Source organism: Falco punctatus, assembly GCF_963210335.1.
Source record: "Falco punctatus genome assembly, chromosome: 6".
Taxonomy (NCBI): Eukaryota; Metazoa; Chordata; class Aves; order Falconiformes; family Falconidae; genus Falco; species Falco punctatus.
In genome coordinates this window covers 69,094,666-69,116,119 of record NC_137585.1, presented here as the reverse complement: position 1 = coordinate 69,116,119, position 21,454 = coordinate 69,094,666, and the positions used below count along the sequence as shown (strand labels likewise).

The 21,454-nt window shown below is 49.1% G+C and overlaps 1 protein-coding gene across 10 annotated transcripts in view; it reads left to right on the top strand.

The window, feature by feature from the left end:
- The window catches only part of FRMD4A (FERM domain containing 4A), a 386,124-nt gene extending 369,462 nt beyond the window's left edge, over nt 1-16,662 (top strand). For 8 of the 10 annotated variants that reach the window (XM_080391697.1, XM_080391696.1, XM_080391695.1 and 5 more), the window contains 7 exons: nt 1,947-2,175; nt 3,396-3,452; nt 3,924-4,161; nt 4,586-4,750; nt 6,549-7,408; nt 9,890-9,986; nt 13,905-16,662. In XM_080391697.1, coding sequence (XP_080247823.1) covers nt 1,947-2,175; nt 3,396-3,452; nt 3,924-4,161; nt 4,586-4,750; nt 6,549-7,408; nt 9,890-9,986; nt 13,905-14,007 — 1,749 coding nt within the window. In that variant the 3' untranslated portion in view covers nt 14,008-16,662. Of the gene's footprint in view, nt 1-1,946; nt 2,176-3,395; nt 3,453-3,923; nt 4,162-4,585; nt 4,751-6,548; nt 7,409-9,889; nt 9,987-11,768; nt 11,841-13,904 lie in introns of all 10 variants that reach the window. The other 2 variants (XM_080391699.1, XM_080391694.1) reach the window with 1 other exon arrangement.
- Nucleotides 16,663-21,454: the final 4,792 nt, after the last annotated feature.

Here is a 21,454-nt window from a genome sequence, read left to right as displayed (position 1 = left end):
GACTCAGCTTTTCTCTACCTCCCTTTTCATCTGTCAAACTTTAAGACTGTGCTGAAAACCATGAATTTCTGTTCTCAAAGAATGATGTTGAGCTGTGTTTATTTGGCTACCCGTTTGAGAGCATTTAGAGAGGCCAGCGATGGTTTTCATGGGCTTTTCAGCAAGTGCAAGCACTAGAAACTCATTTTAAAACAAAAGGTGAAATACTCTCTCAGTCACATAAATTCAGGACTGATATTACCAACTGTGACAAGGATCTGAAGCAAGGCACTGCCATCTGAAGACAGATGATAGCCCTCATTTTCTGAGGCTTTATTTATAGGGGCCTCACTGGAAGAAAATAGACAATTATGGCCAGGAGGAAATTTAATATGTTTTTTCTAAGATATACTGAATGATTTAGAACTGAATTGGTGAAGGTCTGAAATGACAGCTCACATCAAACTCACTGTACCTTTAGAAAGAGCTTTGACAGAGCAAGACTTGCAGGGAAGGATCCTATTGTACTGCTTGGATTAAGCTCTACCTGGTCCATAGTTCCTGACTCTGGGAAGGATTTTACTAGAAGACAACAAATCAGGTTCCAGGCCTTAAAACTCCATGGCGTTAAATTCACTTTTAATAAGTTTGGCGTGATAGAGCTTATAAACTCTTCAAAGCAAAAAGGGATCTGTTAAAAAGATGGGGGTGGGGGGTGGGGTGTCAGTCTTCAGTAAAGTGGGGGAAATGATAATTACAGTTTTAAGGCAATGCTGACTCACCACTGACAGCGAAGGATTTTTTTTTTTACGCCAGAAGCTTGGAATAAAAACTTCAGAGAACAACTTCAGTCTGATTAAATCCCACAGCATCAGCTCTTGCAGCCTATGCTGCTGCTAAATGAAGAGAAAGGATTTGAATTTGCATTAAGGGGATATCATGAATATATGGCTGTCGGTGCCTGTGATCTGAACTCCCACCATTCACTAAAAGTAAAAAAGCTTGTCAATTTTTCCTTAATTTGCAATGTACTGTGTTCCCCTTTCTAGCAGACTAACTAAAAACTCCGTCAAGCTGGGGAAGGTAGCCAGATCCGTTGCAGATTAGCAAATACCTTTGAAGGTCACAGCCTGGTCCCAGTGCAGACCAGGAAGCTCTATATCAGCTTCTGCATTGGCATAAATTGGCCTAAGTCCCTTGACTTTGGGGACAACTGAAAATAGGTAGGTAGCTTCCAGGGTACACCTGGTGGCATTTAAAAACTCTGCGGAGACCCTGCAAGGGCTAATGTTGGAGGCTTTTTGGCATACGGAAAGCTTGCTGTTACACACTGCTCACTCTGAAATCACCCTCCTGGCTTGTAACTCAAGGAGACAATTTTCTGGTGCAATCAGTTGCAGCAGCCCATAATTACTTCAGTTTATACTCTCCTCTGGATTTTGACAGCCGTACACCAGGGAGGAATTAGCACATCTTTGGCTTTTCTACCCCAAAGAGTTTGGTGGGTGCCAAGCAAACCTGTCAGAAGGTTAAATCTGTAGCTTTGCACCAATACCTAGCACTGATATCAAATGGGGCTCAAATATGGAGACAGGAAACAGGGAGAAGGAGCGGGTGGGAGGCAGGTGTTACCCATAGATGGGTGTAAAAGGATGAATGTGTTAGCAGTAGAGCACCACCAAAATAGGCCATATTGAACTGCATGAAAAGTCAAACAGCACAGCAGGGTTAGGGCCGGAGCACCCATGTCCTTCTTGCATGGGTCATGCCTTCCACCAGCTGTGCTCTCAGGTACCTGTGTGAGTGGATGAAGGTGAAATGGGTATCAGATGAGGGGAGCAGTGTGATCACGGATGCTTTGCTGGTAGAGAGCCTTGGTTGGAGGCCACTGGCCAGGTTCAGTGGGAGTTTCCCCATAGCTGGGCCAGGAGTTTGGTGGCAGCCAGAATCCACTTGCCTTTCCCCAGGAGGCAGAGCTGGAGCGCCTGGAGAGGGAGTTTGCCATTCAGTCCCAGATCACGGAGGCTGCCCGGCGCCTGGCGAGTGACCCAAACGTCAGCAAAAAGCTGAAGAAACAGAGGAAGACATCCTACCTGAACGCACTGAAGAAACTACAGGAGATTGAAAATGCCATCAATGAGTATCGCATCAAATCTGGAAAGAAGCCAACCCAGAGAGCCTCCCTGATCATAGATGGTAAGCAGGACTTGGCACCCACAGCATCACAGAAGGGTCTGTGGAGGGTAGGGAGAAAAATTCTTTCCTTGAGGCACACATTTTCCCTCCCTCCTCTTCCCTTTGCTGTCTGGAGGACTCCACGGGTGCTGGCAGTCAGGCTGCCCTTTCCCATACCAGTGTGCTGTCAGATGGGTGTCTGGCCTGCGTTCCATGCATTAGAGACGTGCTGGTTCACAGCACAAGAAGCAGCATCGCGCTGCAGATTGTAAGCGTGTCGGGAAAGCAGACTGTGCTTCCTTTGTTCACCTATAAAATCACTCTGTTAACATCTCCTCCGGAGTGGTGCTGTACAAATGTAATTAATGTTAGCAGATTGGGGTGAGCTCTGTAGCTGAAAGGCATCTTTAAAATCAAAGTGGTAGCAGTGTCATTGCTGTGTTCAAATGCTTTTTTTCTTTTTCTTTTTTTTTTTCCCCCGGTGTAATTCTCAGGGCACTTTATGGTTTACTAAGTTGTTGATTGGTTTTTCATGAAATCCATTAACTTTCTGCTGTGGTTCTTTCTCCCTTGCTGATTTTGCCCTTTCCCTTTGACTTGCAGAGCTTTTCTTTGTGCCTTTGTAGCAGGAACTGAGATTAGAGCTGCTGTATTTGTGACCTGGGTACCAAGTTGCACCGCAGTCAGGGATAACAGACAGCCACGAGGACATGAGATGGGGGAGGCAGCTCAAATGTGTGCACGCCAAGGACGTGAGAGCTTATCCTGCTGCTATAGAGGATGCTCAGAAAATGTTTCCCAGAATTACACCAAACTGGTACCTAGTGTGAGCCTTTAGTTAGCAACAGGATGAGCATTTTAAGAAGGTAGAGATCAAACCCAGAATCCTTAAGGCCAGGGATATAAATCTCAGCAATGGCACCATGCCATTTTGTATCCTCTGGGGATCTCAGCTCTCAGCTGTGACTCATAGTCTTAATCCTCATTAATTGAAAAGAATTAGCAGCTCCTTGAAAGGCAGCCTGCTAGCGAGAGAGCTGGCCTGCAGCTCTGCCCTGCGAGACTGAGAGTGGGCTAAGTCTTTATAGGAATCTTGCCTCTTGGCTGTGTGAGGAGGGAGATGAAGACTGGGTAACTACTTAAGGTTAAGACTCAGTGGATGAAGATCACGATGCAGTTCAGCACTTGGTCACTGTGATTCTTGGGACCATCTGACCATCTTTATATTCCCTTCCCTTCAGAAGGAAACATCGCCAGTGAAGACAGCTCCCTCTCGGATGCCCTTGTTCTTGAGGATGGTATGTTGGCTGCTAAGTATGTTCTAGAGGGCAGGAAGGAAACAGGTGGGGATGTGTGAACTCCTGATTGACACTCAAAATGGAGGAACTGTTCTGTATAATCCACTTGAACATCCCAACAGCAAAAATGCTTGGTTTCCCATGACTCTGCCTTGTAGTCAGACATCAGGCCTGGAGCAGCCAGTATTGCCATGGTTACTGCTCTGAATTCTTTCAAAAGACAGTCCCAGAATGGCCCCTGATTTTCTTCTAAGGTTTCAGTTGTTTTAATGCATCACATACTCTTGCTGGCCATTCCCTTCCAAAATGGGAATGTTAGCCAGTGCACTTCTGAAAGTCGAGTCTTCAGGTTGATCCTGAACACAGCCAGGGGAAGCGGGGTGAAGAAGCAGGCTATGGAGGTCCCCCAGGGTTGTGCTGCCATTGGAGGCATCGCACAGCCATTGCCTCTCTCCTTTCTTCTCTTCACAGAGGATTCTCAGGTCACCAGCGCAATATCCCCTCTCCAGTCCCCACACAAAGGACTCCCTCCCCGGCCACCCTTGCACAACAGGCCTCCTCCTCCACAGTCACTGGAAGGCCTCCGCCAAATGCATTACCACCGCAATGACTATGACAAGTCCCCCATCAAACCCAAGATGTGGAGTGAGTCATCCTTGGATGAACCCTATGAGAAGGTCAAGAAACGCTCCTCACACAGTCATTCCAGGTGAGCCGGCTATCTTGAAACTCCATCACAGGGGTACCCTCTGCTCAAGAGGGATGGGTGTGAGCCCTTTCAAAATTTACAAAGCCGTCCCTTACCACGAGGAGACATTTAGGTGTTTTGGCCAATAGGCATCTCATAAAAATAGTCTGCAGCCGCATGACTGCAGCTTGGTATCTCAATGTTATTTTAAAAAACATTTAGAAAGGAAGGATGGTGGATCATCTGAGGGCTTTGACAGGGCTTGGCCTTGACCTCCAGCTACCACAGAAGCACAAGTTCTGGGACGCAGCTGAGAGCAGCAGCTGACCCAGCTCCCGCTCACCCCTGCAAGATCACAGGCACATGCCTGAGATCTGGAAAGAGGCGTGGGAGCCCCTTCCCCAAATTCCTGCGCGGGAACTGAAGCAGGGTGTTTGCTCTGCAGCAGTCACAAGCGGTTCCCCAGCACCGGGAGCTGTGCTGAGGCAGGAGGGAGCAGCTCGCTGCAGAACAGCCCCATCCGGAGCCTTCCCCACTGGAACTCCCAGTCCAGCATGCCATCAACACCGGATCTACGGGTACGCAGTCCACACTACGTCCACTCCACGCGGTAAGTCTTCCCAGCTCCAGTCTCATCCTGCTTCCCCTGAAATAAATATTCTTTGCTTTACCCTTCCCCCAGGTCGTGAATTAATTCCCAATCCAGGAAAGGACACAAACCAATCCTGTTGACATAAGAGGCTCATGTACCGTTGCCAGTAGGGAATCTTTCCTGAAATCACTTCAAATAAATATGATCCTGCCCCTCATCTCTCCCTCAAAGTAATTAAGCTTTTATTCCTCTGGGACCTTTCATCTCAGGGACTGCTTATAGGTGCTACCAACCCCATGCCATTTTTAAAAAGGATGTGGTGCTACGGCTAAATTCTGCAGTAAAATTCCTCCATGGATCCAGCTGGAGAGAACACGTTGTTTCCTGTCTGATATAAGATGTTGGGTAGTGTTAATTCTCTATCATAGATAAAATGTTTGCACGATGTGTGATCTTATGCGGAGAGAAAGCCTGTATAAAGCACTCCACCTGAGGATCCAGGCAGCAGTGGAATAAGCCCAGGATTGGCAGACGAAAGAGCTGAAGGGTGTACAGGAGGTGATTTGATGTGCATTGGCCATTTGACTCCAATTTTCTGCAGCTTTTCTACAAACTTCAGCTTCACTGCTATTTTGCCCTTGTGGCAAACGCCATGGACACTGCAGGAAGCAGAGCTGAGACAAAGCTGCGTGCTGTTAGGTATCCTGCCCTAAGGGGAAGTGCTACCATCATTTAGCTCTGCATAAATCAAGAGTCATGCCAACACATCAGGCAGAGATGATACAAGGCATTAAGGCCCTGGGTTCAGTTTGTTACAACTTTTTGGCTGAGAGTACCTTTCAAAAGAGTGCAATGTTTGTTAACGCTGGAGCCAAGCTGTGTGAGAAATGAGCCTGGCACAGGGCTTGAGAAGTGGCCTTGATTGGGTAGGGGCCATCTGGGTGTTTGAAACAACTATTGCTTAGTCCATGGCTCATTCATGAGCTGCATGCCTTGGCCTTGGCCATCCATCATGTGGGTGTGTGACTCGTTGCAGGGTGTTTCTGCTCCTTGAAGGGATGGCTGAAGCTCTCCAGACAGCTGGGGTGAATAGGGACCACCCAGACCTGGCAATGAATAGACCCCCCGTAAACTGCGGTTCAGGGTAGTTGCCTGAAGGGCTGTCGTGCCCTGACAGTCCTACACGTGCTGCCCGTGGCTGGGCCCCAGTAAAACCTAGCTGCTTGGCAGAGGTAACTTTCTCAATGGCCCATGGAGAAATCACTGCATTCTGGGCTAAGTATGGGCAGTCTGTCTGTCTCACACTAGGTGGATTGTACCTGTGCAGGGCATTCGTGGGCCACTTGCAAGGGAATCTCACCACCACTGAGGCTAAGATCTTGGGATCTGCAAAGCTGGAGAGAGGCGACCCTGGTAGCACAGGGATGGTGCTGATCCAGCAGCTCTGCCTTGGGACTGCACCAGCAAAGCTGGGGCTTGGGCCCCCCCAGGTTTTGCCCTTCGGACTGAGCCTTTCCCAGGGTGGCAAGCCACAGGAGAATTGGGTTGAGCAAGGGTTTCTGTCCCACATGGTGCTGCAGACTGAATGCCACCACCAAGGAGACTGGAGAGCAACAGGAACAGGACCTAATCTCCCCAAAGCCTGCAGCAGTGAAGCTGGTTGCTTTGCAGACAGCAGCACCTCGCCGTGCTGGAGGGGTACAGGTTTTCAGTGCCCTCAGATTCCTTTGCTTTGGAGCTGGCCTTGTGTGCAAGGGGATGGGAGTGCTTTGTCCTGTTGACTTACCAGCCTGGATTTTTTTCCTGGTACTTGCAGATCAGTAGACATCAGCCCTACCAGACTGCACAGCTTAGCTCAGCACTTTAGACACCGGAGCTCCAGTTTGGAGTCACAAGGCAAGCTCCTCGGCTCGGAAAATGAGACAGGGAGCCCGGATTTCTACACCCCAAGGACTCGTAGCAGTAATGGCTCTGACCCCATGGACGACTGCTCTTCCTGCACCAGCCATTCCAGCTCTGAGCACTACTACCCTGCTCAGATGAACCCCAACTACTCCACCCTGGCAGAGGATTCCCCATCGAAAGCCAGAGAGCGGCAGAGGCAAAGGCACAAATCAGCGGGCAATCTGGTCTCTTCCAATTCAGGGAGTATGCCCAACCTGGCTGCAAGGAATGGGACGGGACACCATCGCGTCTACCTGCACAGCCAGAGCCAGCCCTCCTCCCAGTACAGGATCAAAGAATATCCCCTGTACATCGAGGGCAGCTCCACACCCGTGGTGGTGCGGAGCCTGGAGAACGACCAGGAGGGACACTACAGTGTGAAAGCACAATTCAAAACCTCCAACTCCTACACAGCGGGGGGGATGTTTAAGGAAAATTGGCATGGGGATGAAGTGGACTCCGTCAGGCTCACCCCCTCCCGTTCCCAAATCATAAGGACTCCATCTCTGGGCAGGGAGGGCCATGAGAAAGGCTCGGGTAGGACTGCCGTGTCAGATGAGCTGCGGCTCTGGTACCAGCGATCCACAGCCTCCCACAAGGAGCACAGCCGCCTCTCGCACACGAGCTCCACTTCCTCAGACAGCAGCTCCCAGTACAGCACATCTTCGCAAAGCACCTTTGTGGCGCACAGCCGGGTCACGAGAATGCCTCAGATGTGTAAAGCGACATCAGGTGAGAGCTGGGCCCGGGCAGAGGGGCAGACAGGGATGGGGGCTTCATGCAGCCTGGATTCGCTTCAGGCGTTACACGCAACCTGGAGAGCAATGCCAGACCATAGCATGTTATCTTGCCTTCACAGGCTGCGCACCAAGCCTGTAGGCATAACCCTGCGGGGCAAGCTTTGTCCAAGACACTCATTGGGTGAGAATTTTTTTCCATGGGAATCATCACTTTGCAAAGATGCGGTCAAAAGACAGGGAGGGACCTGCTGTTTCCAGGTCTCTTCTCACAGTGCAGCTGGGTTTTGGTTGATGGCACTAGGGGCTGAATGTGGAGAAAGCGTGGGAGGTCACTCAGTAATTGCAGCGAGGGGAGCAACGAAGCAAGTGGGGACTCGGCATAGACTAGGAGAATGCATGTCCTCACTGAAACACCAAAAGCATGGGAAAGGTTAAGTGGGGAGGATCCCAGCCCCTCCACCCCCTGCTAAAATGTTTGGGCGATGACATCTTTCTGCACTGCTGGGGCATGGTTTTCCCATGCGGCTCCAGTACCTCTGCTGATAATACCCTGAAATTCAGAGCACTTAAGTGTGTGGTATTATGCCTCTCTGGCATGTACAGAGCTTTGCACTCCTCTGTGCTGTTAATATTAAATGGTAAGAAAACAGCCTAAATCCATTAAACTGAGGAGGCCACTATATGTTATGAAACAATCCAAGGTTAAATATTTACTGGCCATCAGTCACTGCTGGACAAGCCAGTGTGGACAGATCAAGGACTTGCTGAAAAGACTGAGTCTGGCCCCACGTGGACGGGCTTGCTGGTTTATCAGAGCTTGCACTGTGCCTGTTGCCACCCTTCCACACGCCTCAGCCTTGGCGCAGGAGACACCATTGCTCCGATCTCGTTTGCCCTAAGCCCTCGCAGCCTCCCTGAGTAGACCAGCGCATCGCCCACCCGTGCTGGCTGTTGGCCTTCAGACAGCCCGGCATGGTGCCGGCCCATGGTGATCACCACGCTGACAGCAGCGGGGCTCGGTGCTCACTGCCAACTCCAGCATGGAGTCAGAGCGGCAGTTTGACACCAGGCTCCTCATGGGCCATCAACAGCTGCCTGGGAAGAGGTTGATTTATGCACGATGCCAACACTCGTAGGAGGCCCAGATGTGGACCAGGACATCAAGTAGCTGCTGCACCCATCCTGTGTCTCCACATGAAAAATCTGTCTTCCCCCACTTTGATTAATGGGCATTTCCGTTCCACCCAGCAACAGAAAATGCTTGAACACTGGAAAGCTTTGCCTTGCTTAGTTTTGGAAACCATACACGTTCAGTTAAGTAATCTGAAAAGGAAAATGCTGGGGTTGGGGAGAGCACCTAAAAACTGCTGTCAATCAGTCTGTTCCCCCACCCAGCTGGGTCTTTGAATCTAAATGTGCTATCTGGACAGCACAGTGTAAGTGTGTTCAGTAATCACAGCTTGTCATGGCCAGTTGGCAGCACAGATTGGTTTTGTGTTCAGACTCAGTTCCCAATTACAGCTGAGGGAGGATACTGACCTCAGGAGGTCAGCTCCAAGGAGCAGATTAAAATTTGGTTTTCTCTTCAGATGTCATTTGGCAGCAGCTAAAGAATTTAACAGCATGGAAGGGGATGCCAGTAGAAACATCCATCATTTTAGCTGATTAGCCCTAGCCAGTAGGTCTCCTGGACATCATGCTGTCCTTCAAAGAGGATCCTTCTAGGCACATATTACATTTGGAGGGTCAACACTATATGGACTTGAGGCAGAGGAAAGACTGGTCAGGTGGATTTCTTAGCTAGACCCTTCACCAGGGAAACTCCTCCAAGAACCACTGCCAATGGTACATTTTTAGTCCAGATTGCTTCTGCCTTCACTGAAGTAAGAGAATGTGTCCTCTGGTCCCACAGCACAGTGTCAGCAAAGCCAGACTTCAGCCTTTTTACAAATGCACAGTGAAAGGTAGCTGTAGCTTTTGAAATCTTCATAGCTGTCTTCCTCCTTTGCACAAGAAGCAGCGTGCTGGTCCAGACTCTCACCACTGCCAGCACTGGCTCCTAGGGACACAGCCCATCTCCCACCACCCAGGCTAGGCTCCTGCAGGTCAGGTCCCATGGAGCTGCGCAGGCAGGCCCCGCAGCCGCCAGGAGAAGGGTGCTGTTTCCCAGGCAGCTCGGGAGAGGCTGGGTGGCTGTATTCAGCTGGAGGCCGGGCTGAAACAAAGCATTCCTGCAGAGCTGAGGACGGATCCAGCCCGTGACACGCAGCAGTGTCAGCAGTAGGCTGGCTGCTCCTGTGCCGCATGCGGGCACAGCCGTCCAGGAACAGGCTGAGGTCTGACTCCCAGGTTGTGTTTGCTCACAGCCAGACGTGTTTCTGCTGGTCCGACCAGCTGATGCTTCTGAACCGCCCTAACCCTCGCGCCCTCACCTCACCTCACCGGTTCTTTTTCTCCACCCTTTGGTTTTCAGCTGCCTTACCTCACAGCCAGAGGAGTTCAACGCCGTCGAGTGAACTAGCAGCCACGCCACCGGGCAGTCCCCACCACATTCTCACATGGCAGACTGGGTGAGTGTGTGGGAGCGGGTTAGGGAATTCAGCTCGCTCAGTGCCACTCAGAAAAACCTCCCCACACACAACCAAAGGGAGAGCACCTCTATGGGGAACATTTTCCGGGTGCTCCATAGCCTACACCTGCACAGAGCATGTCCAGCCTGCCACCCATGCTCTCGTAGTGGTGGAGCTCTGGTTTAGGCTGACCAAGACATGGCCGTGCCACCTGCACCCAGCAGCACTGCTCCAAGCAGTGCCGAATCCACAGGGAAAAAAGCCTTGCAAGTTCTTCCTGCTTGGAAAGTCTCCTTCCTCCAATTTTCCGTATGTTGAAACAGCTGATCTTTTTCAACCATGGCATGGGCTGTCCCAACCAAGGAGATCTTTCCTGCGATGGCAAGGTCAGGTGCCTACCATATTTGTGTGTGCAGCAACCACATTTTTCTGCTAGGTTTTCCCTAGCAATGTGTCTTAATGACTACTAAGGTGTCCTTTTTCAGCTACCACTAACTTAAAATGCTTTGCCAAAGCATGAGTGAGTCATTACGTGCAGGTAGCCATTACTCATGTAAATATAATAACTGGGTTCTTTGGCATTTCTTCATGGGGCAGGGAATTCCAGGAGTTAACAAAAAGTCTTTTGCAAGCTCCCATGAGTATTCTCTAGCGATCTCCTGTAATTCTGTCCTGCCACATGAAATAAAGATCATTTTCAGATCCAATCTTAGCTCAGCACATCCCAGATCTTTGCATCTAAAATGAGTTTGGTGAGATCAGCCAGAAAGTTTCAGACTACAGTCCTCAAAATACCATAGGCCCCCAAGCAGGAAAACAGGTATGATCCTCCAAGTTGTGAATTGGGACTGGTAACTTTGCGAACATTTCACTGCGCAGCCACCGGAAAATCTTATGTACTTAAATTTCTTCTGGTCACCTGTGACTAAGTTTGACCTCTGCTTTCACTCCAGTACTGTTCGTGACTACAATTTAAAATGGAGATGAGGAGAACCATAACCACAACCTCCTTAGGCCTACCTTGGATTTTAAATTCACACATTTGACGTATAGCCTCACATGTGCTTCTAGCTTTAGAACAGGAGAATTTTCCTGTTCCCATTTCATAAAAAGTCAAGGGATGACAAGATAGGCAAAATGGCAGCTGGCTTTACCGTACACCAAAGTTTCCACTGTTAAGGGTTTAAGCCTAGACTCAAATCTTAGTTTCATTCTCTACCCCAATCCTAATTCTTCTAAATGTCTCCATGATGATCAGAAGTAAAACTGTCAAGCAGCCAGCTGAGAAATATGTTTGGAAAATTCCAGCATTTCTTATTTTTCCTTTCCAGAAAACTCCTGCATGCTGTCTCTCATAGCAGAAAGGCATCAAGCCAAATTCTCAGCTGGTGAAAGTGAAGTTATCTAGATTCATAGCTTAGATTCATAGATTAGCTGCACCAACAACCAGTGCAAAAAGAACTGGAAACAAATCAGTGCTTCTGTTGTGCCTGAGCATAACACCCAAGGCATATGTATAAATACAGTAGGAGCAGATAAAGTTTGCCATTAGATGCAGAACACAGACTCCCCCGCTGTGCAGGAGCAGGCTGTGCCCTGCCCACACAACCCAAAAGACTGACAGTTCTCCCCAACATGTTTTTGTGTCACTAACTTTTTCCACAGATGATTCATCAGCTTGTTTCCCCACTGGATTAATAAGCTCGTAACAATGTCTGTGTCACTTCTTTTCTTTAACATTTCCTCTCTCCTCTTTCCTCCTTTTTGCTCTCCTTTGTTCAGAGAAGCAACAGACAACTCACCCACTATGGATGAGTCTCAGTCTCCAACCCACCAAAGTACTGATGAATAGAGGTATAGTAAGGGAACGTTTTGTTCTTTCATCCTTCTGCCTTATAGTCCGTGAACACAGTGCAAACGCCCGGCATCCCGCTGTCCCAGAGGAGCAGCCCTTTTAATTGTGTGCCTGTTTGTTGGGCAACAAGGCTCCCTTCAGCTCTTGGAAGAACAACTTGAAAGCATCTCCAAGCCCTCTCTGTGCCTTCTCAGCAAGTGTGTGGCTGTGGCGCTTTCCCCTGCAAAAGAAGGCTTCAGGCCAGCCCGCTCTGCGTTCATGCAGGGGTTGAACAGGCACAGGGAGCAGGCAGTAGCGGCAAATTTGTGGCTGGGGATGTTTCAAAGTAGTGTGGGCAAAGCGCTGTGGGGAGAGCCGGGGAGCAACGTGGTGGGGAGACGAGCTCGGGTAAGGGGGGCCTTGGAGGACCCAGACTGAGCTCCCGGCAGCACTGCAGCCGTGGCACCAAGCGCCCCTTTCTCCTCTTTCCCTACCGCAGAGCAGAGCTGTGGAGCAGAGGCTGTTAGCAGCAGCCAGCTTTCATGGAACGAGGAGCAACCCTGGCCCAGTTCCTGTGGGAAGACAGAGGGGGAAGGATGGAGGGAACAAAAAAACCCTCAGAGTATTTCTATTTTAATTAAACTGCCTCCCTGTCTGACACCCTCATTTGAATCTACAACCATTCACAGCTGGCATCTGTCAAGTATTTCAAGCCCAGCTTTCCAGAGATAACCCATAAACCTCCCTACCCCGGCACAGAGCTGGGAAACAAAAGGCTCTTTAACATGCAGATGGTGATGCCCTTGCTCAGGTTCCTCCCAGACACCAGTCCCAGGGAAATCAGGTCGAAAACAGAGCAGAGGGAGCAGGAACTGCCAGGCTGCATCCAATGTGAGATCAGTCCCGAGAGGTGGGGAGGGAGCCAAGGAAGGAGTGAGAGTCCCACAGTAAACAGAAAGAAAAGGCATCTCCCACTTTTGGCCTCAAAACAATCTCTGCTTTGGAAGTTGGTTCAAATCAAAGTATGAGGGAGAGACATCAGCTGTGAATATTATTATGCAGATATAGCAGCCGCTTTTTGAAACACCAAGATTTTGACCTCCTCTGGCAAGGAGCTCTGCAGATTAAGCCAGGAGCTGGCCCTGATTGGAGTTCTTAAGACAAATAGCAAAGAAAATGCTCATGAACAGTCTCATCTGCTCAGTACAGGCAAACAAAAGCCATGCCACAAAAGACGCAGGAGCTTGTCAAGGGAGATGCCCCAAGGTGAGGACTAGGCTACCAACAACAAAACCACAGTCCTGTCTACATTGGAACCCTCCCACTAGCCATTTCCTAGCCCATCCCTGGAAAGCCATGTCACTCTGAGCTTGCCAGGTGATGCACAAGCCTCTGCCCGGAGCAGAAGTGCTACAGGAAAGCGCCACCACCCTCCTCCTTCCACATTCCCACTGGGTTACATGGTCTATGGCTGAGAAGGCTGCTTTTAGGACTTGCTCCGTGGAGAGTAACCTACTGAAAAGCTCTATACCCCAGCTTACCACCCAGCAGGAAAGCAAGGCAGAGCCCCTTAGGCAAGGCAGGGCACTGCTGCTGTACCGGAGAGGGAAGAGGCCACACACAGAGAAAGTGGAGGCAGGTGTGGTACCACGTGTGCTGGGATGGACACAGCCAGTGGGGTCTGCCACAAGCTCCTGTGCCCCCCCAGGAGCCACTCTGCTCTCCTGCGGCACATCCCACCAGCAGCAGGCTGAAAGCAGAGCCGCTCTGCCTGCTGCCATCCCAGCACCCAAAGCTCAGGGCACCCTGGCTGCGGAGGGGCTGCCAGAGCTCGGCGTTCCCCTGCCTCCTCGCACCGGGTGGGTTGCAGAGGCAAACAGGACTGCCGGCTGAGAGCAAACTGGGTCAAAGCAGGGTCCTGCATGCTGAGCCCACCCCAAACATCAGCTCTGGGGGTACCTGCAGAGTGCAGCTGGGTCTCTGAATATCCTGCATTCCTTTCCACCCATAATATGATGTTTTATGCCCATGGGTGAATTTCCAAGAGCCCTCCTTGTCCTAACGAAGTTTCCTTTCACCTGCAGGAGCTACAACGATAGCTGTTTCCTGGATTCTCCCCTCTATCCAGAATTAGCAGATGTCCAGTGGTATGGGCAGGAAAAAGCCAAGCCTGGGACTCTAGTGTGAACCCCTGACCTCAAGTTAATCACATCAATGCCATTCTGAGATCACCGCACTGCCTCTCATTTGCCTTACCCAGATGCACTGTCACCCAGCACCAGCTTCAACTCTAAGCACTTTTCTCACGATGCAATTCAAGACGACATTTACAGAACACTGGCCCTGAGACATCCACCACGACAGCGACAGCGACGGACCGCAGCGCATCCCATTGCCAGACTGGTGCACATCCCTCCTACGGCCCGCAGGGCAGCGGGTGCAGATGAGCAGCCATCCTCACAGTCAGTCGGCAATTTAAAAATTGATTTTCCTTTGAAACGATGTAAGCCTTTCAAGGCTTACATCAAATCTTATTGTTCTGCGGCATGTAACAGCAGTAAGATTTCCATGACCTGAGATCTGAAGCCAACAGAGTATTAGTTTAAGGGGGGGGGATGGGGGATAAAATTGGACAGAGGCTGAGAAATGGATATCATAGTCCTGAAAGTGCGTCTCTTATGAAACAGTAAAATCCCGTCACTTCAAAGATGTGTCAGAGTCTTGCAATCTGATCTGCGCTGCCAAAGATCGCCACGCCAACGTCGGCAGGATGAGTTTGCTCAGCAAGTTCCAGCTAAAGGAACATCTCTCATTTAACTCAACGGCAGACACAACCACCTCCTGTAAAACGGCATTTCCTTCGTTGCTTTGAGTCCACCTACATGCAAGTCCAATAACTCTGTGTGCTGAAGACGCACTGGAGGTCTGGGCTGGTATCACAGCATCGCTGGCTACAAGCTACTATGAAACTGGACAAACAAGGTTTACACAGGCATTATCAAAAGCAGAGGCAAGCACTGCTGCTCACAGCATCTCCGTGGCTGGCAGGGGTTGCACACCAATACATGGAGAAGCTGGGGTTGCGTTGGTTGTTTTTCAATACTCTGGTCAAGATAGAAATTGCCAAGAAACCTTTCCACAAACAGACAGAGCCAATAAATTCCTATCAATTTCTGCACAAAGCGTTAACATGAAATCAAAGGGAAAGCACATCACAATCTAATCGACACAGTAAAGCTGCATTAACATATCTGTTCCACTCATCTTCCCTTCGTTAGCACCAGTGTAGCAAAGGGCTTGTCACCCGGTTACTGCTGTGTGGGAGAACCAGTCTGTCGGGAAATGGAAAGGCTTCCATAGAACAACCGGCAGACTAGGCAAATCTTCCCGTTGCAAGAAGCAACCACAAGAAAGAGAAGCAACTAAATTAGGTGTTGGACACGAGCAAGAGCTGCCTGCTGATACCAAAAGGAATTGTACAAGAGCGTCATGGAAGGAGCTGCAAGTTTACACATACTTTTGAGCAATGCTTTATACATGTCAAGCCATGGAACTTTAAAAGGCCTCAAAGACACTTTTATAATGAACAAGTGCACAATCTAGGTGGATGTTGAAGCTGGCACATCTAGTCTTCATTGCGGTGCTATGCTGTTTTTATTGCCACTAGATGGGGGGAGGTACCCGGCCTTCCCCCGTTTGTGCGTGCAAACGATGATTTCCTATGGGAAAGGCATTAAAAGAAACGGCTGGAGGGGGTTACTTTGTGAAAAGCAGAAACTGAAGTTAGCTTTGGTTTAAGGAGAAAAGGAAAAAAAAAAAAAGAGTGTGTGTGCGCGTGTTCCAAGAATAACAATAGCATCTACCAGACAAAGTAGGGCAAAACCTTTAAAATTAAACACCGCGACTTGGGGGGCTGCCACACCTTTTGGTATCAAGATTGCTGGAAAACTGCATTCCAGGCTTTAAAAGAGAATGGGTTCTTAATTGGGCTTGGAAAGATGATGGGGTTTCTAAAAATTTATGCAAGCAGCTCATGTGAAGACCTTTCTGCCACAGATACTAGAAATGTTTGCTTCAGTTCTCTGCGCTTGCCTGCTGTGCCGCTGTCGTGCATCGCTGGTCCAGGACAGGGAGGTGGCAGCGATGGGCAGAAATGCTGTTACTTGTCCAGGGAAATCCACGGCAGAGCCAGGAAGGGAACTCTTCCATGTTCACACATGAAGCATAACTGCATTATCCTTCTAGGGGTAGGGGCACATACTTTTTTATACTGGCAAGGGGGTTTTAAAGGTGGCCATGCAGGCCTGGCACTGCTGGGCCCACACAAAGAACCACCATAGGAGCACATCCCCCTTCAACGGTAATCGAAGCCCCCTAACCGACTGCTGGAAGAACAGACAGCGGTGAGATTGCACCCTTTATCTAGACTTCACCATCTCTTCGTGCTTTGGGGTCTTTAACATGGGAATTATTTCAAGCTTCTAATTGGATTTTTAGCTGGATAAGAGATACTAGGGATTAGTGACATTTACTGATAAGATTCAGTAGCTAAAGTGAAAGGATTAAATAAGGACCAAATTAACCAGCAGCGAGTAATTTAGCCCATGGATTTTTAGGGGCTCTGAGCAACTGTCTGTTTTCTTTTTAATTTCACTGGTAAGTGGTTTTGGTTTGGGGTTTTTTTTCTGTGTACCTTCTTTTAATTAAAAAGAATTCAACAACAGCGGCACTATGAGGCCTCTGGGCACCACAGGAAGAAACATTAATTCCTCTGAGACCAGATCCGCAGTTTTGCAGCAAAGGTTAAAAGGTGGCAGCCCTGAAATTAGGGAGGGGGGGGGGGGGGGCGGAAATAAAAATGGTTAGCCTGAATTGCAAACAGGCTCGAGTAGAGAAAAAGCTTTCTAGAAATGGATTGAGTTTTGCTTTGTGTTCTGCTTTTCTGTTTTGCAATCAAGGCACACGTGAGCAGCCAGTCTGGTAGTAAAGACAGATTAAGTAAAACAGGTTTTACTGTTTAGCTCAATTCAATTAAACACAAATGTACATAAAATGTTAATCATATGAGATTAACATATTTAAGTATAACATGGAGGGGCATATACATAGCTATTATATACAAGCACTTGACTACCAACTTAACCCCTCCTTTACTTTTTTATTTTTCAAGGCTCCATCTGACATAAAGCCACAATTGTGTTCTTAGCCTACATGTCTGACACTCCCTCTGTTCAGCCAGGAGCCGGGTGTACGGTCTGTGCACTGGGCCATGCTGGGAGGCAGGGTTTATTTTTAAATGATATTATATGCAGTCGAGTGTTGAAAATGTTGAAACAGTCCAATTTGTTTTCACTCTGTATTAGTTTTAGTTTCAGGCATAGCCGATCCCCATTCAGGTGCTATCAGATGACCAGTTACTGCTTAGTTAACTAGATGTAAAGTTTTACATATATATTAATGTCAATAGTTTTATTACAAGTTGTGTAAAAGGGACTCTCTAGTTTAAAAAAAAGGAAAAAAAAAAAGAAAAAAAATTAGGTCTCTCCTGAAATTGACTTTAGAGCATGGGAAATGATTTTACTGGATTCTGTTCAACTGTAATCAAGGAAAAAAAATATGTATGTTGTAGAAAAAGTTGCAGAATTAAAAAAGATCTGCTTTTAATTTATTCTTTTTGTATTAAGAATTTGTATAGTTACCTTTACATTTTGCAAAACGGTGTTGTCAACACTTCCTTATTAAAGCATTTTCAAAATGAAACCTTGCCGTGGTGTTTTCAGGGCACAGCGCCTGGGCAGTCCTTACCCTGGTGACCACACCACCACATGTGTGAGACCCTGACTCCAGATGTGTGCACAGCTGGCCAGGTGTTCCAGGAGGGACGCACTCCTTTGCTGTCAGGGGGCCTGACTGCAGGCAACGCAGGGCATTCCCCTCCCAAGAAAGCCCATCATTCAGAGATCCCTTGGGGTTCAGCGCTGGTGCTCAGCAGATCCCTGCTGGCTCCATTGCATGTTCTTTCACACACCAGCCCCAGGAGGCATCCAGGGCAGTAAGAAATGGTTCGCTGACTTCCCGCCCCTGTAGGAAACGCAGTCTTGAAAATATGTTCATTTTTAATGCACATAGCTTGAAATAACACTCACTTACCCGAGTTGGGTGCTAAGGGGCCGCGTGGCTGTTCGCAGCACGCCAAGGCCCGTAGGACAGGCTCGATGGCCAGCACTCTCACCCCTGGTGCGGTGAGGAACTGCCTACTCCTTGCACTAAGTTCCTGAAGAAACCCTCCTTGTGCCTTCCATTAATTCCCACTGTCCAGGGAGCTCCCTTCCATACAACAGCATCTTTTCCATCACCCACCCAATCCCCCCACCCTGACGCCCCAGGAAGCTACCAGCGGTGCCAACCCAGAGCCAGGAGGCCATCCCCACCGCCACCCAGCATCGCTGCGTGGGGGGCAGCCTTGTGTCATAAATCCCCAGAAGGGTTTGGCATGGGACAGAATGGCAACGATGACATTTTTCAGACATCCCCCTAACTCTGGGACTTTGGTTCAGATTTATCGCCAGCGGCTCCAACACCGCTGCAGGCAGCGCTTCAAGCTCTACACCACCTCAGGAGCCGTTTTCATGACAGCCTGCTCCAGGTCCGATACCAGCCCTGGCACCCCTGCAGCAGCCCTCCGGGAGGGCACCATGCTGTGTGCTCATCCCCTGGGTCCGGGAGTCGGGGTGCTCTCCTGCCCCCAAGGAGTGAAGCCATTTATATCCCAACCCAGCTCATGCTTTGGGCAAAACTGGATCTATAATCATAGGACGGTTTGGGTGGGAAGGGACCTTAAAGACCGTCTACCTCCCACCAGCCCAGGTTGCTCCCAGCCCCGTCCAGCCTGGCCTTGAGCACCCCCGGGGATGGGGCAGCCACAGCTGCTCTGGGCAGCCTCTGCCAGCACCTCACCACCCTCACGGTAAAGAATTTCTTCCCCATATCCAATCTAAATCTCTTTCAGTTTAAAACTAGAGATTTTATATAATAGAGATCATATGGCAGCTAGCAGGAGCGGAACCCAGTTAATCCAAATGAATTGATCCCACATACGCCAATCCCAAGAGCCTTTCCAGTGGTACAGACAAATGTCTAATAAGGAATTAAAGGCATTTAATGACCATCGGGCACGATGACACCGACACAAGGCAGAGAGCACGCGCTCCGAGAGCAGCGCTGCACACAGCCCCTTCCACTGCCGGGCTGGGGAAAGGGTCAGGGGCTGCAACAAATGACCAGGGGCATTGAAGTCCAAAAAACACTCCAGGCATCGCCATGGTGAACATATGACTTCATCCCAAGGCTACAGGTCTTTGGATTCAGTGGAGTTATTTCCGTCTAATGAAAGAATTATCAGAATTAAACATCTGCAGAAGCCCAGAGGGAGAAGTCTGAATCGCTAAACTGAAACATACCCTCCCCACAAAAACCATCAAGCAGTGTGACAGCTGCGCCGCACCCACTCGTCCCTAGACTTCAGTCGGATGGGTTTTGGATTTTTTTGGCTAAAAGGCATTATTAACTATTTGATCATGGTCTGGTAGCTGTAATTTGGGGCCATCCAGCTGCAAAGACCCTCCAAGCAATGATGGAAAGCAGCTGCCCTAACCGTGTCCCCCTCAACTGTGATCCCCTGAGGACTGAAGCTGGCTCTCACGTGCCAAACAGCTGGAAACTCTTACCCAGATATGCCGTGAGAAAGTACTTTTCAGTTCCTTGGTTCCCCATGCAGCGCCATTCCACGAATTGCAAGGGGATAAAGTTCTTCCGTCATGGGATTCATTCAAGCAAGGCGGCTGTATTTCAGGGACTGTCAGCAAGGAGGCACATTGCTTACATTACAGTCTAAAAACCTGATCAGAATAAAACATTCCAACCCTAAATTCACATCCCTACAGGAGGCGCATCCCCACTCAAACCGGTACTTGGGGCACCATTAAAACTCTCCTCAAGAATCAGCTCTACAGCAGGAGGGAAAACTCTCTCTAGTACTATTACAGATGCCCTAAGGAATCCAGCTCCCACCAAAGCAGACGTTACAATGCTCCCTAAACCATCCCCTGGCTACTCACTTGCTGCATTTTCCAGGGAAATTATAGCTCTGCTAAATGAGGGACAATATCGTTCCCTCAATTATTTTAAGAGTTCAGAACTAAGGTCAGGACAAAGATGTAGAAACAGCTCAGGAAATCATCTGGGTGGGGAGAGGGGTAAAGTTGCAGCATTACAAATGTTTCCTGTCGTAATAACGCCTCCAAAGAGTATCTCTATAAAGCACTGCAAAAAAAGTTACCAGACACCACTGTTAATGAAACTCTTCCATGCTCTTGGCATCTGTCCAGCTTCTCCCCACAAATCCCCATGTATTCCCCAAAGATCCCTCCCCAGGCATCGGATAGGTCTCATCCACCTCATTTTTATTACTTCTAAACTGTTTAAGGTCTTGACATTTTCTCTGGGGTCAGACGCTCCAGACTGAAAAACTCCTGTATCCAAAGAGGCACTTCAGAATCCAGAGAGTCTCTGGAAGAACCTGAAGTTCCTCAAGATACTCCTCCAAACTCAGTGCCAGCACAAATCTCTCAGCAGCACATCCCACTGTGCCTCAGGACACTGTAAAAACCCACAGGAGACTGGTAACTCCTTCAGGAGAGGGTGCCAGTTCCTGCTCTGTGCTTCCAGTCAAGGTGAGGACTCGGGACAAACCAGTACGCTCAAACGCTGACCCGTTTCTTCAGGAAGTGGTTCTGCTTGCATTGTGCCGGGCCTACTGCTCCGACAGCCCACCGGCAGCAAGCCCACTGCTCGCGAGTGCCAGCTGTATCACACGAGCTGCTGCCTCACAGGAGCAGCAACAGGATACCAGATTCAAACACCTGCCTGAACCCCACTGCGAGCAGCCAGGACCAGACCCTGCCCTCTCCACCGACTGCACAGAAGAGGCTTCTCCAGAGGCTGAGGAGTGCACTCTGTATCATCTCTCCTGGATCTGTGGGGCCAGACGGATGCGAGGTCTGGATTCTCGCAGATGTGGGTAGTGGCGGTTATTAGCAGCCGCTGCAACGACCAACAATCTGGAGCTTCACTGCAGGTCCTAGGAAGGCCTCCTTAAGAGAAGAGCCTGTTACTACTGTTGCAGAGGTACTGCAGTTCTTGTAATTTTAAAAGTGCATTATTTCAGGCTAAGACTTTCAACTCACAAAGCTTCAACATTTCACTGTTTATGCAGAATTAGACATCATCGTTTCTGTGAGTTTCCTCACCATTCCCAGTTCAAGATGCACAATGGCAAAGATTTGTGGCTGCTAGAAATACTGTTCATGGTCATGGGAGGTCCTAATTATTTTCTCTGCAATGCCCAGCAGACTGAAATTTTCTCCAGATGTATAAAAATGGGATCTGAAAGCCTCAAGAGCCATAAGATTACTTCCCCCAAGCCCAGAAGGTTTGTATTAAAAACGTTGTTAACACAAAAAAAAAAAGCGCCAAATCAGATGCATTCAAGATCAAAAACTCTTTGCACTGAGGCTGGCAGCTGAGAAATATATAAACTTTTTTTTCCCCCTCCTGATAAATACCACATGAAAGA